The following is a 22,500-nucleotide window of genomic DNA, read 5'->3' as shown; positions in this document are numbered from 1 at the left end:
ATATATATATATATATATACACACGCACACACACTGACACTCAGACACAATACACACATCTTTAAGAAAGAGAGATCTTGTGTATCTAAATATAAATATATACACTCTCTGTATTATCACCAGCATATATATGTGTGTTTAGGTGAACAGATATCTATTTATTTTGGTAATATAAACATGCATGTATAAAGTTCACAGAAATGTGGATGTTAAATGCTGATGTTATATGTATATACATACATATATATATCTATACACACACGCGCATAAATGGCTGGTATAGGATATGGATTCAGAGAATTGTGTAGTTATCACAGTAAGCTCCTCATATGGACTTGGCTATCAGCCTACGTATTAATCAATTACAAAGTAGTGAAATGTTGTGTCCATGCCACTGAAAACCCAGAAAATCCAAGCAATAAAAGTATTCTGTGAGGCATATATAAAACCATAAGGAATATATATTATCGGCAGAGGCAGTATTAATGCCAAGAGGACACTTGATTGCTAGAAATAGTGACTCATCCCCCTACCGGACATGAAGGATGCGCCATAGATAGAGGTGATTGAAGGATTCTAGTCACTTAATATCCAATTTCACTAATGTATTGGGTTTTTCTATTCAATCTATGCTATTACCTACTGGGAAAATACTATGGTATATCTCAGAAATGACTGTGTAGTTAAGAAGTTTGATACATACACATGCTTATAGAGACAGGCAGATATATAGGAACTGGCTGAAAAGAGGAAAACCACACACTTACGCACACATTAATACTTGAATGTATGAACTCACCTCCTGTAGGGTCCATGTCAAAGACCCCTTGATTTTGTATGTTTCGTCTTCGTATTATCAACACTAGTATAACCACCACAGTTATACACACAGCAAATGCTACGCAGACACCGATATACATTGCCATATTGTTAGAGTCTTCTGCTTCCCCAGCTGAAAACAGAATAATAATAATAATAATAACAACAACATCAACAGGATTGAAGAGAAAAAAGAAATAGTGGACAATTATGAAGAACTGAAGTGGGAAATACGCAGGTTATGGGCAATGAAGAGAGTGGATGTGAAAGCAATGGTGGTTGGTGTGCTTGGAAGTAGCAGCACTCAACTAGCAACAAGGCTCAAAAAGATGGGTATAAATGTAAAGATAGAACATCTACAAAAATCATCACTGCTTGGAACTCCAAAACTCCTCCACAAGGTTCTTGAAGCAGGATGGGTAAACAAAGGTCACCTTAGTCTGCTGGCTGTGGGCAACTGACCCTTTCCATCCCACACAGTAAAAGAAACTTAGGATTTTTCATCAAATAATAAAAATAAATGCCCTGATGCAGTACCAGGCAGTGGCTCTCATGGCTTCTGATCTTAGCTGATTGGAAGAGTCATCATGTACATTGTTTTGTCTTGGTATAAAAAGATGGTCTACAGCAAATATTCTGCTCAATACCACAGATTTGCTTGTCAGTTGTTTGACCTTAACCAGTTGAGCATGTCCCTTAGTGGCTGACGATATGTGCATCTCTGATCACGAGCAGAAGTAGTGGGGGAGCATCATAGCCATGTGTTGAAAGGAATTCTTAGAGGTTTGGATAATTCACCTTTGGAAACATGGGTGGTTTCTTTCACATCCTTAAACAATCCTTTTTCAGGGACCTTTTGAGCGGGATGGGTTACTCGACCAGAAGAACATTCTAACTGGGCCCCATCTGCAAGGTCATGTGCTGTTTATCTTGATATGAAATCACCATGTTGCACACATATGGTTGTGATGCATGTGCCTGGTGTACCCTTATCAGATGATAAGGATAAGAACCAAAGTTGATCTCGGCAAAATTTGAACTCAGAATGTAACAATGAACAAAATGCCACTAAACATTTTACCTGGCATGCTAACAATTCTGCCAGGTGATAATTGATTTGGTAAACATTATTCTAGTGATAATTGGCACATGAAGGATTGTGGATGAGGATAGAGACAAAAGATTAAAGGAAATGAAAATGTCCTGGAGAGCTTCTATCGAAGGTTTGCCTCTTAAGAACAGGGAAGATCATAAGGGTTTTGAGCACTTGATGGATTATTGAAATCATGTGGATATTTAAGGTTACAGGGATTCACCTGCTATCCACATAAAGAGTAAGATCAATCCTGAGCGAAGTAAAATAATAATAATAATATTCCTTTCTACTATAGGCAGAAGGCCAGCAATTTTGGGGGAGGGTTAAGTCAATTGTACTGACCCCAGTATTCAACTGGTACACATAAGTTACACTGGTTATCAGCAATTTTATAAGATCTGGCATGACTAAATATTTGCCATTTAATGCTATACATTTTTTTAATTATTATTCTTTAACTTCCATATAAATTTACTTAAACTGGTGCTATTCAACTTATCTCTGTTCCTAAAAGTATATTCATGGTTTGCAGTACATTGTTTAATGAAATTTTCAGATGACCCAATGTAAAAATAATTTTTCCCCTCAAACTCTACTTTACACCTATATACAAGGTTATTTTGCATACATAAATTATTGAAATAACATTTATCCTCAAAACTACAATCACAAATTCTAGCTACTTAATTATTATTAGAGTCAGTAATTGAATCATTATATATATATATATATATATATATATATATATATATATATATAATAGAAAAATAATATAAATAGATATATATATATATAATAGCATAACCAGCCCATTTAAGAGTACCTTTGAATCATTGGGCAATAAACTGTGCTTGCAAAGACCTGTTGAGTCAAGTGAAGTCATTGTCATGGTCGATGACAGTACCGCCTGATTGGCACCTGTGCCAGTGGAACATAAAAAGCACCATTCAAGCATGGTTGATGCTAGTGCCACCTGACTGGTCCCATGCTGGTGGCACATAAAAACACCATTCAAGCATGGTTGATGCCAGTACTGCCTGACTGACCCTCGTGCCAGTGGCGTGTAAAACGCACCAACTACACTCATGGAATGGTTGGTATTAAGAAGGACATCCAGCTGTAGAAACTTTGCCAGATCAGATTGGAGCCTGGTGCAGCCTTCTGGAGAGAAGGTACAAGTTGTGATGGTTGGGGAAATAGGAAGGGGACTGGAGGTGTAGGAGTTTTGGTGAAGGAAGAAATCTGTGAGAAGGTGGTGGAGGTCAGGAGAAAGAGTGACAGAGTGATGACAGTTGTGTTAGTGACATATATACATATATATATATATACATTCATACACATACATACATATGTATGTATACATGCACACACACACATATATATATATACACACACATATATACATACACACATATATATATATACATACACACATATACATACATGTATATGTATATATATATATACATAGATGTGTGTATATATATATATATATATATATATATATATATTATATATATATATATATATATATATATATATTATATATATAAGTTTGTGTGCTGAAACCTGTTCTGTTGTGTCTGGGGAGAATGATTCTCTTTTAGTGCCTTATGATTTAACACACTCACCAGTAAAATTTCCACTTATTTGCAATGTTGCAACCTTTCCAGTTGTTGCTGACTCTGAGTCAACAGCTATTGGAAAGGTTGCCAGACACAACGAAAATTTTTGAAAAATAAATAAGTAAATGAGTGGAAACTTTACCAGTGAGTGTGTTAAATAATAAAGCACTAAAAGAGACTGACTCTCCTCAGACACAACAGAATATATTTATTTCATTTATGAAATAGTTTCGGTTATTACATACAATATCCATACAGTGAAAGATAGAAAGATCCAATGCTTTCTGATCCATAATTATTATTATTATTATTATTATTATTATTAAGGTGGTTAGCTTGTAAAATCGTTAGCATGCCAGGCAAAATGCTTAGCGGTATTTCGTCTGCCGCTACATTCTGAGTTCAAATTCCGCCGAGGTCGACTTTGCCTTTCATCCTTTCGGGGTCGATTAAATAAGTACCACTTACACACTGGGGTCGATATAATCGACTTAATCTGTTTGTCTGTCCTTGTTTGTCTCCTCTGTGTTTAGCCCCTTGTCGGTAGTAAAGAAATAGGTATTTCATCTGTCTATATGATCAGAGTTCAAATTCTACTGAGGTTGATTTAGCCTTTCATCGTTTCGGGGTCAAGAAATTAAGTACCAGTTATGCATTGGGGTATATTTAATTGACTTGTCCCAACTCCACAAATTTGAGGCTTTGTGCCTCCAGTAGAAAGGATTATTATTATTATTATTATTATTGTTGTTATTATGAGGGAAGATGGCTTAGTGGTGATGGTGTTGCATTCACAATTGCAACATTATGGTTTCAATTTCCTGACTAGATGCTGTGTTGTGTTCTTGAACAAAACACTTTATCTCATTGCTCTGCAATCACTTTGATACCTGATATTTCGTACACTGTGCTCCTTTTCAAGCAACATTGATTTGAAGGAAGGAGTGAGCTAATGCAAATTTGATCACAATAAACAAATTAGTTGTGCAGGTTGTTCAGCAAATAGCTGAGAACTCATTTGTCATCTTTGATGGCTAAGTTCATCATCATTATTATTAAAGTTGCAAGCTGTCAGAATTATTAGGATGCTGGACAGAATGTTTAGCGGCATTTTGCCCATTGCTCCATTCTGAGTTCAAATTCTGCCAAGGTCAGCTTTGCCTATCATCTTTTCAGGGTTGATGAAATAAGTACCAGTTGAAGACTGGGGTCGATACAATCGACTTATCCCCTCTCCTAAAATTGCTACCCTTGTGGCAAAATTTGAAACCATTACTATTATTAAAAACCTGAGGTGCAGCACACCGTACATATGAATGTGCATACAGACATACATCATTCTTGCACATGTTCAGTCTACTGCTGGACGAGGGACTCAGCATGGCTCAGTCCACTGCTAGATGAGGGACTCTCAGCATGGTGGCCGAAGAATCTTAAAAAGTCTTCATTCCAAATTCTGTAAGGACTTCTCCTCCTTCCTTTTTTCTGAACATGGTGTCCACTTCTCAATTTGCTATTCCACCTATCATCGTTTCTTTTAGACAGACAGAAAGATAGATAGACAGACAGATAAATAGAAAGATAGATAGACATACAGCTAGACAGACATATAAATAGACTGATAGATAGACAAAGAAAAAGATGTAAACACAGATAATCCGAGGAACAGCTAAATAAAGGGACTCACGGTCAGTGGGGTTGACAAGCACTACAGCACCTGAAATGAAAGACAGAGAGAGAGAGAGGTGAATATATTATTGTGAATGTGTGTGAGTGTGAGTGTGTGTGTGTGTGCATGTGAATGGCCGTATGTCTATATGCGTGCAATTAAAACCTATGAGCATGTAATTCACTTTGTGCAGGTTTAGATGTGTGTGTATGCGTGCCTGTCCATCCTCTCACACTGTCTCTGATGAAGGGACATAATAAATATCCTGGAAACAGCTGTAAGACCTTCTATCTATAAATGTTCTAAAATCTAGACAGCCTTGGTTTTTTTATCTCATTATGGAAAAAAAATTTTTCATATACACACGCTGACATATGACCAATGTTGAACTCCTTATTCGTATAATCACCGAACTTGGAACTTAACTATGGTCTATCTATAGCACTTATTCAGCAGTAGCAAAAGGATATCAAGTAGTGATACAGTACAACTGTTTCAAGTGGCTCTATTTAATTGAACAATGCAATCATTACATCAATTTAAATACAGTGCTATCTTCAGCTGCATAAAATATATATATATGGAATTTCAACAGGTAGGAAACAATATAATTTTTCCTAAATATCTTAACAGCCAACCAGAGCCGATGGTGCTACATGCTTTGTGGATGCACGATCCACATATTGTCACTATTGTAGCAAGAGTAACTAAGAAAAAAAAACGACTACAATTTCTTAGAATAGCATGGAACATTGTGGATCATAGGGCTGTAATTCATTTCCAATTTATGTATCTCTTTATCATATACTAAAATCTGAGACAAGAAGACTGTGTATATTTAGAATAAAGAACAAAAGCGAGTTGACAGCTCATGGCTAGCTATTGGTCATAATCTTCCTTTTAATGTTTATAATTGATGCATACACACCATATAGCTATTTTGGTTATGATATGATTTTCTTCAATTCTCAAATTTGATTTCATTTTTATACAATGTAATAATATTGTTTATAAACACACTGCCATCGAGCCTTGAATAATATTTTTCCTACATTAGCATTTTAGTTTCATAGAGTCTTGCCCCTTTAAGTGGTAATTAGCACCATGAATTAAAGTCTGCTCCTACCCTGCCTCTTTTTATAGACAGTTACTTCTATCTAATTGACACTTTCTATGAAAATATTTATGACCAATAGCGAGCCATGAACTGTCAACTCCCTTTGGTTCTTTATTCTAAATAGACACAGTTTTCTAATCTCAGATTTTAGTAAATGATAAAGAGATACATAAACTGGAAATGAATTACAACACTATGATTCACTATGCTCCATGTTATTCTAAGAAATTGTAGTCTTTTTTTCTTAGCCACGCTTGCTACCACACGAATTTCACCCATCTGTTAAAACACTTAAGAACAATCATATTAATGTTTCCTGCCTGTTGAAACTCCATACATATATTTTATGTGCAGCTGAAGATAGCACAGTATTAAATTCAGGTAAAGATTGCATTGTTCAATTAAATGGAGACATTTGAAATGGTCACACTGCATCATCTCTAGATATCCTGTTGCTTATTTTGATTATATATAGTAGACATATAAATGTGTGTGTATGTATATATATATATATATATATATATACACACATACATATATACAGATAAACATATCTATATCTATATATAAACATATCTACACACATATATATCTATATACATGTCCATATCTACATATTTCTATATATGTATATACACATACACACACACACATATATATACATATCTAAATATAATATATATGTATATAGTTACATATACATACATATATACATATATATAAAATTTAAATAATGAGGGTGATAAATTGAATATTAATTTAATTAACATCAATTTAGAACCAGTAGCCTTGCATATAGAAAAATCTGAAAATTCAGAAAAATTGTAATACATGCGTATAAGAGGGATGACCACTAAGTGGACATCCAATGTGCTAGAAGAAGATCACCTACGATCTAACTACAAAGAATGTTCTCTGGAGAATATATGTGTGTATGTGTGTGTGTATATATATATATATATATATATATAAATATATGTATATACACACACATATATAGTAAATCCCCAAAAAGAACAAACTAAAGACAACAACGCGAGAACATGATACATGTAAAGTATTAGCAAAAGCTCAGGGAAGGAAAGAAAGATGGCTTAATGTTTCAAGCAATGCTCTTCTTCGGAAACAGAGTAAAGTCCAATACAAAAGGAAGATGGAAGAAGAAAATCGCCAACAATTCACAGGTAGTTATATTTCAAATATATATATATATATATATATATATTATATATATATATATAAAAGCCACTCCAATAAAGGTGGAAAGTAGAAAGATGATCACAATGGCAGTGCTCCAGCATGGCCACAGTCATTAGACTGAAACATATAAAAGAATACATAATATATATATAGAATCTACTATATATAAACAAACACACACACATGTATATGTATATGGTAAATCAACCCCAGGACTTATTCTTTGTAAGCCTAGTACTTATTCTATCAGTCTCTTTTGCCGAACCTCTAAGTTACAGGGGACATAAACACACCAGCATCGGTTGTCAAGTAATGTTGGGCATACAAAGACAGACACCCAAACATATACATACATATATATGTATATATATATATATATATACAATGGGCTTCTTTCAGTTTCCATCAGCCAAATCTACTCACAAGGCTTTCATCAGCCCGAGGCTATAGTAGAAGGCACATACCCAAGGAGCCATGCAATGAGATTAATATAGATTAATATAAATCTTGGCAGTGGTGGTGTTTTATTGAGTCCAATAATTTATTGTGTGTGTGTGTATATATATATATACATATATATATACATTGAATTTGACCAGTGAAGTCTGTTTCATTATAATCTTTTGGACGTACCTGTGGAGGGAGTAGAAGACTTTTTTCAAGATCTATGTGAATTTGACCTATGGCAGTCTGTTTACTTAGGAACTTTGGATGTACTTATATGAGGGAAGTAGACTTTTTTCAAATATTTAAAAAAAAATGTTTTTTACTATTTTAATCGTCTCAAAAACTTTTTTAGTCAGTGGATATTTATTTTATTTTATTTCATTTTTACCTTTACTTATGGTTTTTGGTAGGTTTTGAATTTTTAGCCGTTTATATTTAACATTTTTGATAGGCCATTCTATTTGTATTTTATTCGATTATATACTTTTATGTATATATATCATTTTTTATGTGTTTAGGAACCATGGTGATTTTTATATATGATTAGATGTCTGAGGATTTAATGTTTGTTCTATAACCAATGCTTCTTTATCTTCGTCTCATTTATATTTGAGTACTTCTTTTGCATTCCTATAAACCCTTTTGTTTCTATTAGAAGAGACAAATATTTATTGTTGTATGCATATATTATATATATATATATACACACACACATATATATATATCATTCAAAATGTGACCGCATGTGTACTGTTGGCAATTTTTTTTCCTCTGTCTTCCCTTCTCTGGATCTTTCCGTCTCCTATGTTTCCGACGAAGAGCTCCGTTTGAAACGTTAAACCCTCATTCTTTCCTGAGGGTCCAATAATACTACATTTGTTCCACGTCCTCGCGTTGTTGTGTTTTTTTTGTGCTTTCTTGTTTGGATTAACTATAACTACTATATATATATAGTATACATATACATACATATATATATATATAATATATATATATATATATATAATATATATATATATATATAGTTGAAAACCTGTTTGTGCTCTTTTCCCATTGTTGGAGGGATTTTAGTTCCTCCTTTTAGCACTCCTCTTTCCATAATTTTAGCATTGTTTCTGTGTTGATGCCTTGTGTTTGTTGAGTTCCTTGTTGATTTCTTTGTCTATGGTTTTCACTTTTCATTTGTTTCTGCCCTCAGTTTCAGTAGTTCCGCTTCCATCTTCTTTTTTTCTACTGTCATTTTTTTCTTGAAGTTTCCTTTGTGCTTCTGGTTCTTCTGGGATGGGTTTTATTTGTAATTTGCCAGATATAATTAAGGTGTCAAGTTAAGCCATTTTTGATCTATCTCCACTTTGTTGTGACTTTGTATCATTTTCCAAAATGCAAATTTTCTAAGAAGTTTTCTCCATGTGGCTTTTTTTTTATTGGTGTTTATCCCATGTGATTCCTCGTTTTGTTGTCCTTGCTTTGAAATGTCTCAAAATTATATTTTAATTGTTTCGCATAATTTTCCAAGGTTCTCATACATTTTGGTGAATGTTTTACTTGTTTCAGTTTCTTCAATGTTTTGTGTAGAGAGAAGAGATGTTGAGTTTAACTTGTTTATATGACCGTTATTAGGTTTGAGTTTTTGTACTTCAGTTCTTTTAGAATCTCTTCATTTATAGAGATGATATTTATGTCTGTTTTGATGGGCAATTTCAGTAGCTTATGTGGGGGATAATCTTTGAAAAAATGTGTAGAGGTAACACACAAGTAGATAGATATATATAATCTATATATACATATATATATACACATATATATATATACACATATATATATACATAATATATAATATCATATATATATATACACATATAATATATATATACATATTATATATACACACAACACACACATATATATATATAATATACACCTACAATTATATATTAAGACTGTTTGTCTGTGTTGTCCTGTTTTCCATTTTTTCTTTCATGGTTTACATATTAAACTCATCTATGAATTTTATGTTGTTTACACAGTTGGTGGCATCCTATACCCATATATAAACACACACACACATACTTACTTATACAAACATATACAGACATATACATACTTATACAAACATATATATATATATATATATATATATATATATATATAATATAGTATATATATATATGTGTATATATATATGTATATGTATATATGTATATGTATATAGATGGTATATATGTATATGTATATATATATATATATGTATATATATCTATATATATATGTATATATATATAAATATGTATATATATATATATGTGTGTGTGTAATATATATTCATATTAAGGCCTTTACTACACATAAATGCCTCATGCTATGAAGGACTCTTAAAGTCAAAACTACCATAATAAATACAGTGTATCGGACACCAGGGAATGCAACTCTTGAAGTGAGCTCCTTAAAAGCAGATTCAGCCACAGATCATATGATTTCATAATTAGTGCACAAAATGAACTTTTAATCGACAGCGCTGTCATAATCAAGACACATAGAAATGAACAAAAATCAACATACCAGCCGAACACCAAATGTATCTAACAGAGCACATTACAGTTGTTCACTCATATATATCTATGTGAGAGGCAGGCTTTTCAAACTACATCTCAGTACATACACACACATATATGTATGTATATACATATACAGATATATATATATATATATATATACATACATATACAGATATATATATATATATATATACATACATATACATATACATACATATACAGATATATATATATATATATATATACATACATATACAGATATATATATATATATACATACATATACAGATATATATATATATATACATACATATACAGATATATATATATATACATACATATACAGATATATATATATATACATACATATACAGGTATATATATTATACATACATATACAGATATATATATATATACATACATATACAGGTATATATATATACATACATATACATATATATACATATACAGATATATATATACATATACATATACAGATATATATATACATATATATTATATACATACATATACTGATATATATATATATATATACATACATATACATATACTGATATATATATTATAATACATACATTACATATACCGATATATATATATATATATATATATATATATATACATATATATATACTGATATATATAATATATAACTACATATATACATATACGATATATATATATATATATATCTATAGATAATATATATATATATATATATCCATATATCTATATATATACATACTATACATATAATATATCATATACAGAATATATATATACATATCAGATATATATATACATATATATATACATACATATATATATATATATATCATACATATACAATATATACATATCATATGCATATGTATATATACATATACATATATAATATATACATACAGATATATATATATATATACATATACATGTGTGTGTGTGTGATATATATATATATATATATATATATACACATATACATGTATATATATAATATACATATACATGTATATATACATATATATATATATATACATGCATATATATATATATATATATACATGTATATATACATATATATATATATATACACACACATATACATATATATATATACACATATAAGTATATGTAAATATATACACATACACGCACATATATACACACTCACACACACACATATGTCCTCCTTAAAGAGTCTTTCCTGACCCACTTCTGGTTATTGTATGTAACTGGACTTATACAAGTATACTCATACCTGTGTCTACATGTCACATTGTAAATCGTAGCTGTCACTTGTATTCCTTTGTCCATAATGACTGCTGAAGTGGACTCAACTGTTATAATGAAGGCAGCTGAATGGAAAATCAGTGGTCAGCTTCTTATACTTAGAAGGTTGTACATCAAAAGGGACTTTTGATGAGATGAAACAATTCTATGATGACAATGCACCATTATATGATGTAGTCAAACACATTTTGCCATTGATGAGGAACCCATCCATAAAGTGGAAGCTGCCATGTTGGAGGATCGCCACAAAACTATTTGGCAACTATACCAAGAAGTGAAGATAAGTTTAGGGTCTGTGGGAAATATTCACGACATGCAGAAGTTATCTGCATGATGGATTCCTCTGATGCTCACACCTTTGAAGAAGCAGGCTCCTTTGACAATGTGCCAAGAAAATGAGGAAGAGTTTTTCGGTAGACTTTGGGATGCAACATGGGTCCATCACTATGATCCTGAGACTAAAGACCAGTTGAAGCAATGGAAACATGATAACTCAATGCCTCCAAAGAGGGCTCGTGTCCAACCCTCAGTAGGCAAGGTGATGCTCACAGATTTTTGGGACCAGTGTGGAGTAGTGATGATGGATTTTCTGGCAAAAGGCACCACTGTTAATGGGGCATATTAGGCTTCTCTGTTGCAGAAATTGTGGGACACTATCAAAGCATAGAGGGGTGGCATGCTGACCAAAGGATCCGCCTGCACCAATACAATGCCCTAGTTCACAATGTGCAGGTTACTAAGACAAAAGCACACTATTGCGGCTGTAGAATCCTTCCTCATCCTCCTTGCTCTCCTTACCTCACACCATCTGCCTTTCACCTTTTTCCAACCATAAAGTCCTTTTTGAAGGGAAGCACTTTTCGGATGATGATGAACTTATTTCTGAGGTAAAGTCTTGGCTCCTGGTGCAACCTACTGACTTCTACAGATGAGGTCTTCACATCTGCATAAAGGGATGGAAGAAGTGTGTCACCATTGATGGTGTAGAGAAGGACTAATAATCATGTCAAGTTTTGTTTATCCCAGTCCTTGGGCAGGGGAAATTTTTAAGGAACACCCCTCATGTATATACATATATATAATGCTAAATCTCGAGTACTTTTGTGGAGATTGCATTCCACTTGTTCACTTAAAGCATCTTCATTGAAGTCTGAAAATGGAAATCTCTAATGATTCTCCATTAGAAAAACTGCTTATTAATTAGAGAGTTAATTAGGGGAAAACTATTGTACAGCTTTGTCAATACAGTTATTATAGTGGAGGTGGTAGTAGTAATGGTGGTGGCAGTAGTGGTGAATGCATTGATTGTTGTTGCTGTTGCAGTGGTGGGTATAGTAATACACACACACACATATATACAAAACATCCAATCACTGAGATTTGAAATCAGATGTCACTACTATTCAAATCATCTGTGGATAAATTTTAAAATTGATGATATCACCAGCAGTGACATAGGTGGATTGCAGGTGCAATAGCATTAATTAGCTATGAACTATAACTTTATAGGAAGCGTAAGGATGCTTAACAAGCATCCACCTGCTAGAAATAAGAGCTAAAGTCTTAAATTTATCCACCGTACCTTACCAAGATAACAGAGAAAAACAGAATGCGAGGAAAACAGAAAGAATTAAAACATTTAACAGCACAAAATAAAAATATTATGCAATTAGGGATTTCCACAAACCAGGTTTTGGCCTTTGAGTATTTAAACCCTGAGCCTCGTCAGTGTGGCCTACCAGGTCATAATCCATAACTGTCATGTTAAACTCTGACTGTGCAACTGGTTTTGTTTATATATATACTTTTAGATGTCAGCACATGTAATTTTTAGTGTTTGTGCACATATGTACATGACAGTGTATATATTTAATATATTTCTAAAGACATATGGATTTTGTGTATAGCTTAGTGGTCAAGGCATTGGACTCCTAATCACACGATTGTGGTTTTCATTCCTGGACTGGGCAACGTGTTCATGAGTAAAACACTTCATTTCATAAAGTGCCATTCCACACAACTGGTAAAAATGAATAATCCTGCAATGGCTTGGTGTCCCATCCAGTGAGGCAATGTATGTCCCACAAAATCCAGGAAATCCAGGAATCCCTCTGAGTCTATATGATTCGGGAGGGATCTTTCTCATATACAACTATTCATGCATATATATGCATGTATCCAGAAACGTACAGATATGTGTGAGATACATGTGTACATATATATACACACACATATTTAAATGTTTAAAAGCCTATTCTAATTAGGAGGAATAATACTTTTCAGTGGCCCCCCCAATACATATGGGACGAACAGATTACCCCCTACACCCCACCACACCTGAGATTTAACCCCTGTCCTGAATCTTTACTACAGAGAGAAATCTGATAAATGGTCCTAAGGAGAAGGTAGTGTTGGTAGTGGTAACACACACATATAATGGTTAAGAAAGGTGCTCAATATAAATGATTATAGAGTTAAATTATATATGTTCATATTTGTAAATCCAGTAAATCTGTCTGGTAATTTAGTTTCAAATTATCTAGTACTGAACTGCAATTCCTGTATGATATCACTTAAATAATATGCTACTGAGCAGGTGCGCGTGTGTATATATATATATATATATATATACACATACACACATACAGATCTTTTATCTTTTACTTCAACTGAACTGCGACCACCCTAGAGGACTGCCTTGGTCTTGTTTGCCATACACACATACATACATATATAGATACATATAGATGTACATGCATACATATATATGTGTATATACATACATATATGCAAACATATATGTCCATACATACATATGCATACATACATATATATATAGGCTCCCATACAACTTCTTTCAACCAAATTCACTCACAAGGTATTGGTTGTTGTTGTTGTTGGTGGTGGTGGTGGGGGCTATCAGCAGGAGACAGTTGCACATTGTGCTGCACAGTGGGACTGAACCTGAAGCCATGTGGTTCCTAAGCAAGCTTCTTAACCACACAACCAAGATGGTTGCCTATTTGTATGCATACAAATTATACATCAATAACTACCACTACCACCTCTACTACAACAACCACTACACCCACAACCACCATTACGACAGCAACAACTATTATTATACCCACCACTACAACAGCAACAACAATCAATGCATTCACCACTACTGCCACCACCATTACTACTACCACCTCCACTATAATAACTGTATTGACAAAGCTGTACAATAGTTTTCTCCTAATTAACTCTCTAATTAATAAGCAGTTTTTCTAATGGAGAATTTTCTACTGACTCAGCATATGCCATTGTTGTGGAGGTAGTGGTAGTGGTGGTGTGTTGACAGTTATGTAGTAGTGTTTGGGGGAGTGAATGATGGTGGTGGTGTTGGCAGTGGTTTTGGTGTTGGTGGTGGTTGTGGTGATAGTGTTGGTAGCGGCGGTGGTGTTTGTGGTGGTTGTGGCGGTGGTGTTTGTGTATGCATGACGCATGTAAAGTTGCTTATTGTTTGCATGTTATGTGCATATTGGTGTCAGTGTCTGTGTGTATATATCTATATATGTGTGTGTGTGTGTATGTAATATGTGTGTGTATGTGTATATATACATGTATGTTTTTTGTGTGTATATATGTGTGTGTATGTAATATATGTGTGTATGTGTATATATACATGTATGTGTTTATGTGTATATATATGTGTGTGTGTGTATGTGTATATATACATGTATGTGTTTATGTGTATATATGTGTGTGTGTATGTAATATATGTGTGTATGTGTGTATGTAATATATGTGTTTATGTGTATATATGTGTGTGTGTGTGAGAAAATGTGTTTCTTGAAACGGTGGATGTGTGTGCATATATGCATAACTTTGAGTAGTTCTATGTATAAGTGTATGTATGTGCATGCATGAATATGGGTGGCTATAAGTGTGAGAGTGTGTGTTTGTGTGTACATACATGTGTATATATGTATATCTAAAAGCATGTGTATTTATGTGTGTGCATGTATAGATGTGTGTGTCTCAATGCATAAATGTGTTTGTGTTGATGTCAAGGTGTATGTGTGTGTATGTTAATGTGCATGTTGACAGATGTGTGTGTCTGTGCATGTATGTGTGTGTGTATGTAGGTGGATGAAGAAGTAGCGTTAATGTGTTAAAGCTTAAATAGTTGCATGTGTGTGTGTGTGTGTGTATAGATGAATGTGGGTGTGGCTGTGTGAATTAAAGCTTATACAGTTGTGTATGTGTGTGTGTGTGTATTTAAATGTAGGTGGATGTTTGTATGTGTGTGTGTTTACTCTGTGTGGGTTATTGTGCAGGTAAATGAATGCATGTCTCTCCATCTGTCTTCTGTTAATGTGTGTGTGTGTATGTATGTGTGTATGCGTAGGTGGATGTGTGTGTGTGTGTCTGTGTTAATGTGTGTGGATGGATGCATGTATCGAAATATTTTCATTCAGAAGGTCACATTCAGATCATTCCATCACCCCACCCCACCTCCACCACCACCACAGGCACCATCATTATCATCACTGCTACCACTACCACCAACACAACCACCAGCATCACCACCACCATATTCTTTATCATCATTTGTTTCATCATCATCATCATCATCATAAACCACTTTCTCCACCGCCACCATCACATTTATCAATAGCAATAAGGGATGTTCTGAATTAGTGGTTTTCAATAATTTTTTTGCCTGTGGACCCCTTAAACTCCTATTTTACTCTTGTACTGAATCTCAATAGCCATTCGATGTATATAGAAAACATCCTACAATATTTTTATAATTAAAAATTATTAGGGATTATACAAAAAACCTTTTTTTGTGCTTTGTAAAAGTATAATCAAGTTGTTGCAGATAAATTTTAGCAGTAAAATCTTATATGGATCCTGGTTGACAACCGCTGATCTTAAGTCTACTGGATCAGGACTGACCTGGGGCTAAACAACAATTACCACTAACAACTACAGTATACATTAGATAATGTAGTCCTAGATACACTATGCCTGAATAAAAGATGGGAATAAAAGCTGGAATGTCTTCGATCATAGGCCTGCTGATGTAGAACTGGTTAGGGAGAGTCACAGCTGGAATGTCTTTGACCATGGGTCAGTTTTCCTCAAACATTTTTGCCTATGGATCCCTTTGATTCATATTTTATTCTTGTATTGGATCTCCATAGTCATTTGATGCATATACAAAAAAAAAAAAATCCTTTTGTATTTTTAGAATCAAATATTATTAGGAACCGTATAAAAAACATTAGAATAATTTTGTGAGTTGTAAAAGTGATGTTGAGTCTCAAAGAGGTGACGACAGGTGAGCAAGACTCTTGGCAATTTGCTGTGCTTGAGAAGACACCTGAAGCTAAGGAAACGGTAATCATGGCCAGTGCCAGTGACAGGTAAAAGGCACCCATGCTGGTGACACAGGAAAAGAATCTGTACCAGTGACATGTAAAAAGTACCCAGTATATCCCATAGAGTGGTTGGCATTAGCAAGGGTATCCCCAGCTGTAGCAACCACGACAAAACGGAATGGAGCCTGGTACAGCTCTCCAACTTACCAGTTCCACTCAAACCATCTTACCCTTGCTAGCTTGAAAAACAAATGCAAAATGGTAAGGATAAAATTTTAACAGCAATATCTTATATGGAACCCCAAGGCCTGTATGGGAACCACTGCTCTAAATAGTTACTTCACATGCTAGAAACAGCAGTCAGAATTCCCAAACATGATTGATCAGAGCTATGGATATTATGCAACTCTTTCATTTTTGGTCTAGCCTTGTATTTATGTAAACATAAATACACACACACACACAAATACAAATACACACACAAAGGTAATATGATTAATGAGGATAAGTGCAGAGCATAATTAAAGCCTTTAGATGTTTCAATTGTACAGATTATTTAATTAATGATCTCATCAGAAGATACACAAACAAAAGGGAGAAAAAAGGGAGTATTTGTATATACTGAAGGTTCTATGGTTGTGCCCTATGGAGGCACTTTCAAAACAAATAATGTACACACTGATATATAAGTGCATGCGTGTGTATATATGTATGTATTTAATTACAGAATGTAGTCAATCCAATGTTACAAATATTGGGTAATCTCATAAATAATGCAGTTTTTTAATACTTCTTTTATTTTTCAAAATTAAGATAAACAAAGTTCTTTTTTAATCTAAAATATACTCTCCTTCATTTTCTATAATATATTTGTATGTATGCATATGCAAGACCCCTCTTCCAAAATTCACTTGTCTGTGATGAAAATTACTCCTCCAGTACTGTTCTGACCTCGTCTACAGAATTTATGTTTTTTTTCATTCAAATGATTCTGAAGACAGTGGAATAAATGGTAATCAGATGGGACATTGTCTGGCGAATATGGTAGGTGAAGCATCACTTCCCATTCAAACTGCACCAGCCATTGGAATGTCATTCTCACTGTATGTGGCCGGGCATTATCTGGATTGAAGAACACCTTTCGTCTTGAAACCAAAGATGGTTGCTTTTCTTCTAGCACTGACTTAAGCTGCTCAAGCTATTCACAGTAGATCTCCTTTGTTATTGTTTGGTTTGGGTTTAAAAGTTCAGAGTGGACTAAACCTTTCGTATCCCACCAAACAGATAGCAACTCCTCATGTGGGTGAAGACCTTCTTTAGCCTGGGGTGTCAGTGTTTCTCCTTTCTTTAGCCACTGTCTTTGGTGGTTGACATTTTTATAGAGAACCCATTTCAGTCCAAAAAATGTTCATCCATGAGATGTGACAGCAAAGAAGAGCACAGATTCACTCTCTACATGTGATTAGACTCAGAAAGTTTGTGAGGAAGCCATTGATCCAATTTACTGACTTTTCCAATGGTGTGCACGTGTCGATGAATGGCTGAATGACCAAATCCAAGCTTCTCTGCTAGTTCCTCAACAGTCATGATGGGATTTTGTTCCACCAGGTTTTGCAGGACGTCCTTGTTAAACTCTTTAGATCTTCCAGGACGAGGATAATCTAGGCTGTAGTTTCTGGCTCAGAATTTCTGGAACCGCTGTTCACACTGGCTTATGCTTATCGTCCGATCCCCATTTACTGCATTAATATTACTTGCACTTTCTGTTGTGTTGTTGCCTTTACTGAACTCATAAAACAAAATATGTCAAATATGCTCCTTTGTGACTTCCATCATATCTTTGAAAAAATAACTGTCAAAATCGAACTGCACTTTTCAAACCATTCACTCAGAATAAGGACAAGGTAAAATTACTACCTGCTTTTATAGCAAGTTGATGCAGGTAGCTTATTATGTTCCCCTCCAAATTTTAGTTCATGCAATTGCAAAATCCACATTATTTATGGGATGACCCAATAGTTTCAAATCATTCAAAGTATTTGAGTTCATTATAATCAAACTAGTTTAACTAAAACTATATATCAATTAACTCTGTAATAGTTATATTGAGCACATCTCACTTTGACATATGAAAATTGGTTGATCCCTACTCACATACTTATATATAAATATATTTATACTTATATATCATATAATTATAAATACATATGTATATAATCACACATATACACATCAATATATATATATATACGTATATATATGTATACATATCTATATATGTATGCATGTATAAACACATGTCATATAAACACACACACATACATATACCACTGCATATGCCTCTATATTATACAGAGTTTATATATATGTCTATGATACAGCTAACAGTAACAACACTGGTAAATGGAGTTGGGACTGCCTTATATACAAATAAATATGATAAATGCTCATGCAGAGAAAAATCAAAATGTCCTATGATGAATCTCTGTAATAATACAAATGAGTATAAAAATGTACTGTGCACACAAAGGAAGGGCTGTTATGTTTACATTGGGCATACGGCTGATTCATTTAAGAAATGTTATCGCAACCATGTTGCCAGTTTTAAGGTAATCAATAAGAGACATTCAACAGATTTTGTATCGTGACTGAAGGAGGATAAAATGAAGTACAGCATAAATTAGTCATTAGTATGGTATGTGAAACCATACAGTATAATTTCCAGGAAATGCCATCTCTGCTCCGAGGAATCCCTTTCTATTCTGTGGACTAACAAAAAAATAATTAATACAATTTCTGGCACAATGCAGAGAGAATGAATTCTGAGTAACTATTAACTTAATTTAATTTAATTTACTTTAAGGTATGGATGTTTTAACCTCCCCATTCTTACAAACATCAAGTAGATAGCTCACTTGCTTTGTGTTCATAAGTGCACCAAACCTCGTGTGCATATGCTCACATTTTTGCTGATGTTTGTATGAGCGAGTGTACTTGCACCATGCAGCTTGCTAGAGGGCATTTATACATCTATATCTTTTAACGGTTATTTTCAATACTTTTCTCGCTGGATGGTATGCTCATTTTTCTTTTTGCCATCTTTTATTTTTGATCATCTATATAAATGGAGATATTTCCTCCGTCTGGTTGTTTTCCTCTCCACAAAACGCGAAGCTACTTTGCGGAGCAGTCATTTTAACGAGTTGTATCTATTTATCACCCGACGAGATACAATTATACCGCCGGATGCTCCTGAACCAGTTGATGAGTGTCCCATGCATGAGGGATCAATGCTAGATGTGTTGAAACAATTATTGTGATTAAAAATAAATTCTCATATTTTCCATCTTCCGTCCTTCATTTGCCATATATCTATCCATCTATCTATAGCCCCAGGACTTATTCTTTGTAAGCCTAGTACTTATTCTATCAATCTCTTTTGCTGAACCGCTATGTTACGGGGACGTAAACACACCAGCATCAGTTGTCAAGTGATGTTGGGGGAACAAACACAGACACACCAACATATACATACATATATACACATATATATATATATATATATATATATATATATATAACGGACTTCTTCAAGTTTCTGTCTACCGAATCCACTCACAAGTCTTTGGTCGGGCTGAGGCTTAGTAGAAGACACTTGCCCAAGGTGCCACACAGTGGGACTGAAGCCAGAGCCATGTGGTTGGTAAGCAAGCTACTTACCACACAGCCACTCCTGTGTGTTTCTGCATGCAAATTAATTTGAACAAGCATGCATACATACATACATACATATATATATATATATATATGTACTCAGGATACAGGATAATACATGTGTGTACATATGTATATATATAAATGTACATGGATATATATTTTTTTATATATATATATATATATATATATATATCCATGTACATATGTGTATTATCATGTGTCCTGACTATGTAAGCATATATGTACACATAAGTTTATTATTGATAAATATATATGTCATACAGAGAATGAATGTTTACATATGTGTATATATCTAAAAATATAGACTAAATATGCATATATGTATGTGTGTTTGTGTGTGTGTATGGACCGTAAGTGAATATAAGCAAATCTAGAGAAAAAGTATGTTTGTGTAAATATACATCAAATGGACCATGTTTGTATATATGTGTATATATGTATATCTATATATTATATAGACCATTTGTGTATATATGTGTATATATGTATATATATTATATAGACCATATACCTCCATCTCGACACATGCCACTGGTACAATTGTTGGAATCCAAGTCGCTGCCGTCACAATATTGACCCCCATATGTAGGTTCCGGGTTATCACATGACCTACGTCGGTGGTGTACGCAGTCCGGGCTACAGGTCGACCATGACGACCAGGTGGACCATGCTCCTTGCACTGTTGAATACAAATACAGAAGTCGTTGGGTCATAGCCATAGGGTCATTCGGTGCAGCAGTTGTGTTCTTGTTTGATATATCGTGTGTTGTATGATGAGTGCGTGTTCATGTAGGAGTATCCATGTCTATGTCATATATATATATATATATATATCTCTATATATGTATATATATGTATATATATGTATATGTATATGATATATGTATGTGGGTGTGTGTGCATATACATATCTTTGAATATATATGTAATTAAATATGAATACTATATATGATATATATGTATACATAGATATACATACATACATATCTATAATATATATATATCAATACACACACATGTATATACACACACAAAAATCATATATAAACAATATGGATGTAAAAATATGAATATATAGATATTTATGTATGTAGCCATGTAAATATATATATAGATATATATATAGATAAATATATATATACATATAAATATATATACATACTTATAATTGTATGTATGCATATGCACATCACCATATATGTTTATGTATATCTGTTAATATACAGAAGTGTGCTTTGCATATATGTATATGAGTATGTGTGTGTGTATGTATGTCTGTATGCATATATATGTATATTCATTTTTCATTATAATTTCACATTGTATTATAGATCATAATATATAACATATATATGCATGTATATATATATATACATATACATACATACATAGAGCAATTTCTATACATGTCTATATAAATATCTACACATATCCATACGAATACACATACATTTTTGAAGACATACCAATATATGTATATACATATACATAGTGAAAGAGAAAGGGGGTGAAGTGTGAGGAAGGGAAAAGCCCTGCAGGAGGATG

General features: G+C 33.4%; 1 protein-coding gene across 1 annotated transcript in view; it reads right to left on the bottom strand.

The window, feature by feature from the left end:
* The window catches only part of LOC115225482 (netrin receptor UNC5C), a 69,003-nt gene extending 47,329 nt beyond the window's left edge, over positions 1-21,674 (bottom strand). The window contains exons 1-3 of the mRNA XM_029796437.2: positions 21,467-21,674; positions 5,228-5,257; positions 800-952 (exon numbers count right to left, since the gene is read on the bottom strand). Of these exons, the coding sequence (XP_029652297.2) occupies positions 800-952; positions 5,228-5,257; positions 21,467-21,674 (391 nt within the window). The remainder of the gene's footprint in view (positions 1-799; positions 953-5,227; positions 5,258-21,466) is intronic.
* Positions 21,675-22,500: the final 826 nt, after the last annotated feature.

Source organism: Octopus sinensis, linkage group LG27 (assembly GCF_006345805.1).
Source record: "Octopus sinensis linkage group LG27, ASM634580v1, whole genome shotgun sequence".
NCBI classification, from domain to species: Eukaryota; Metazoa; Mollusca; class Cephalopoda; order Octopoda; family Octopodidae; genus Octopus; species Octopus sinensis.
The sequence above is the reverse complement of the archived record's forward strand: the minus strand, read 5'-3'. Positions and strand labels throughout refer to the sequence as shown.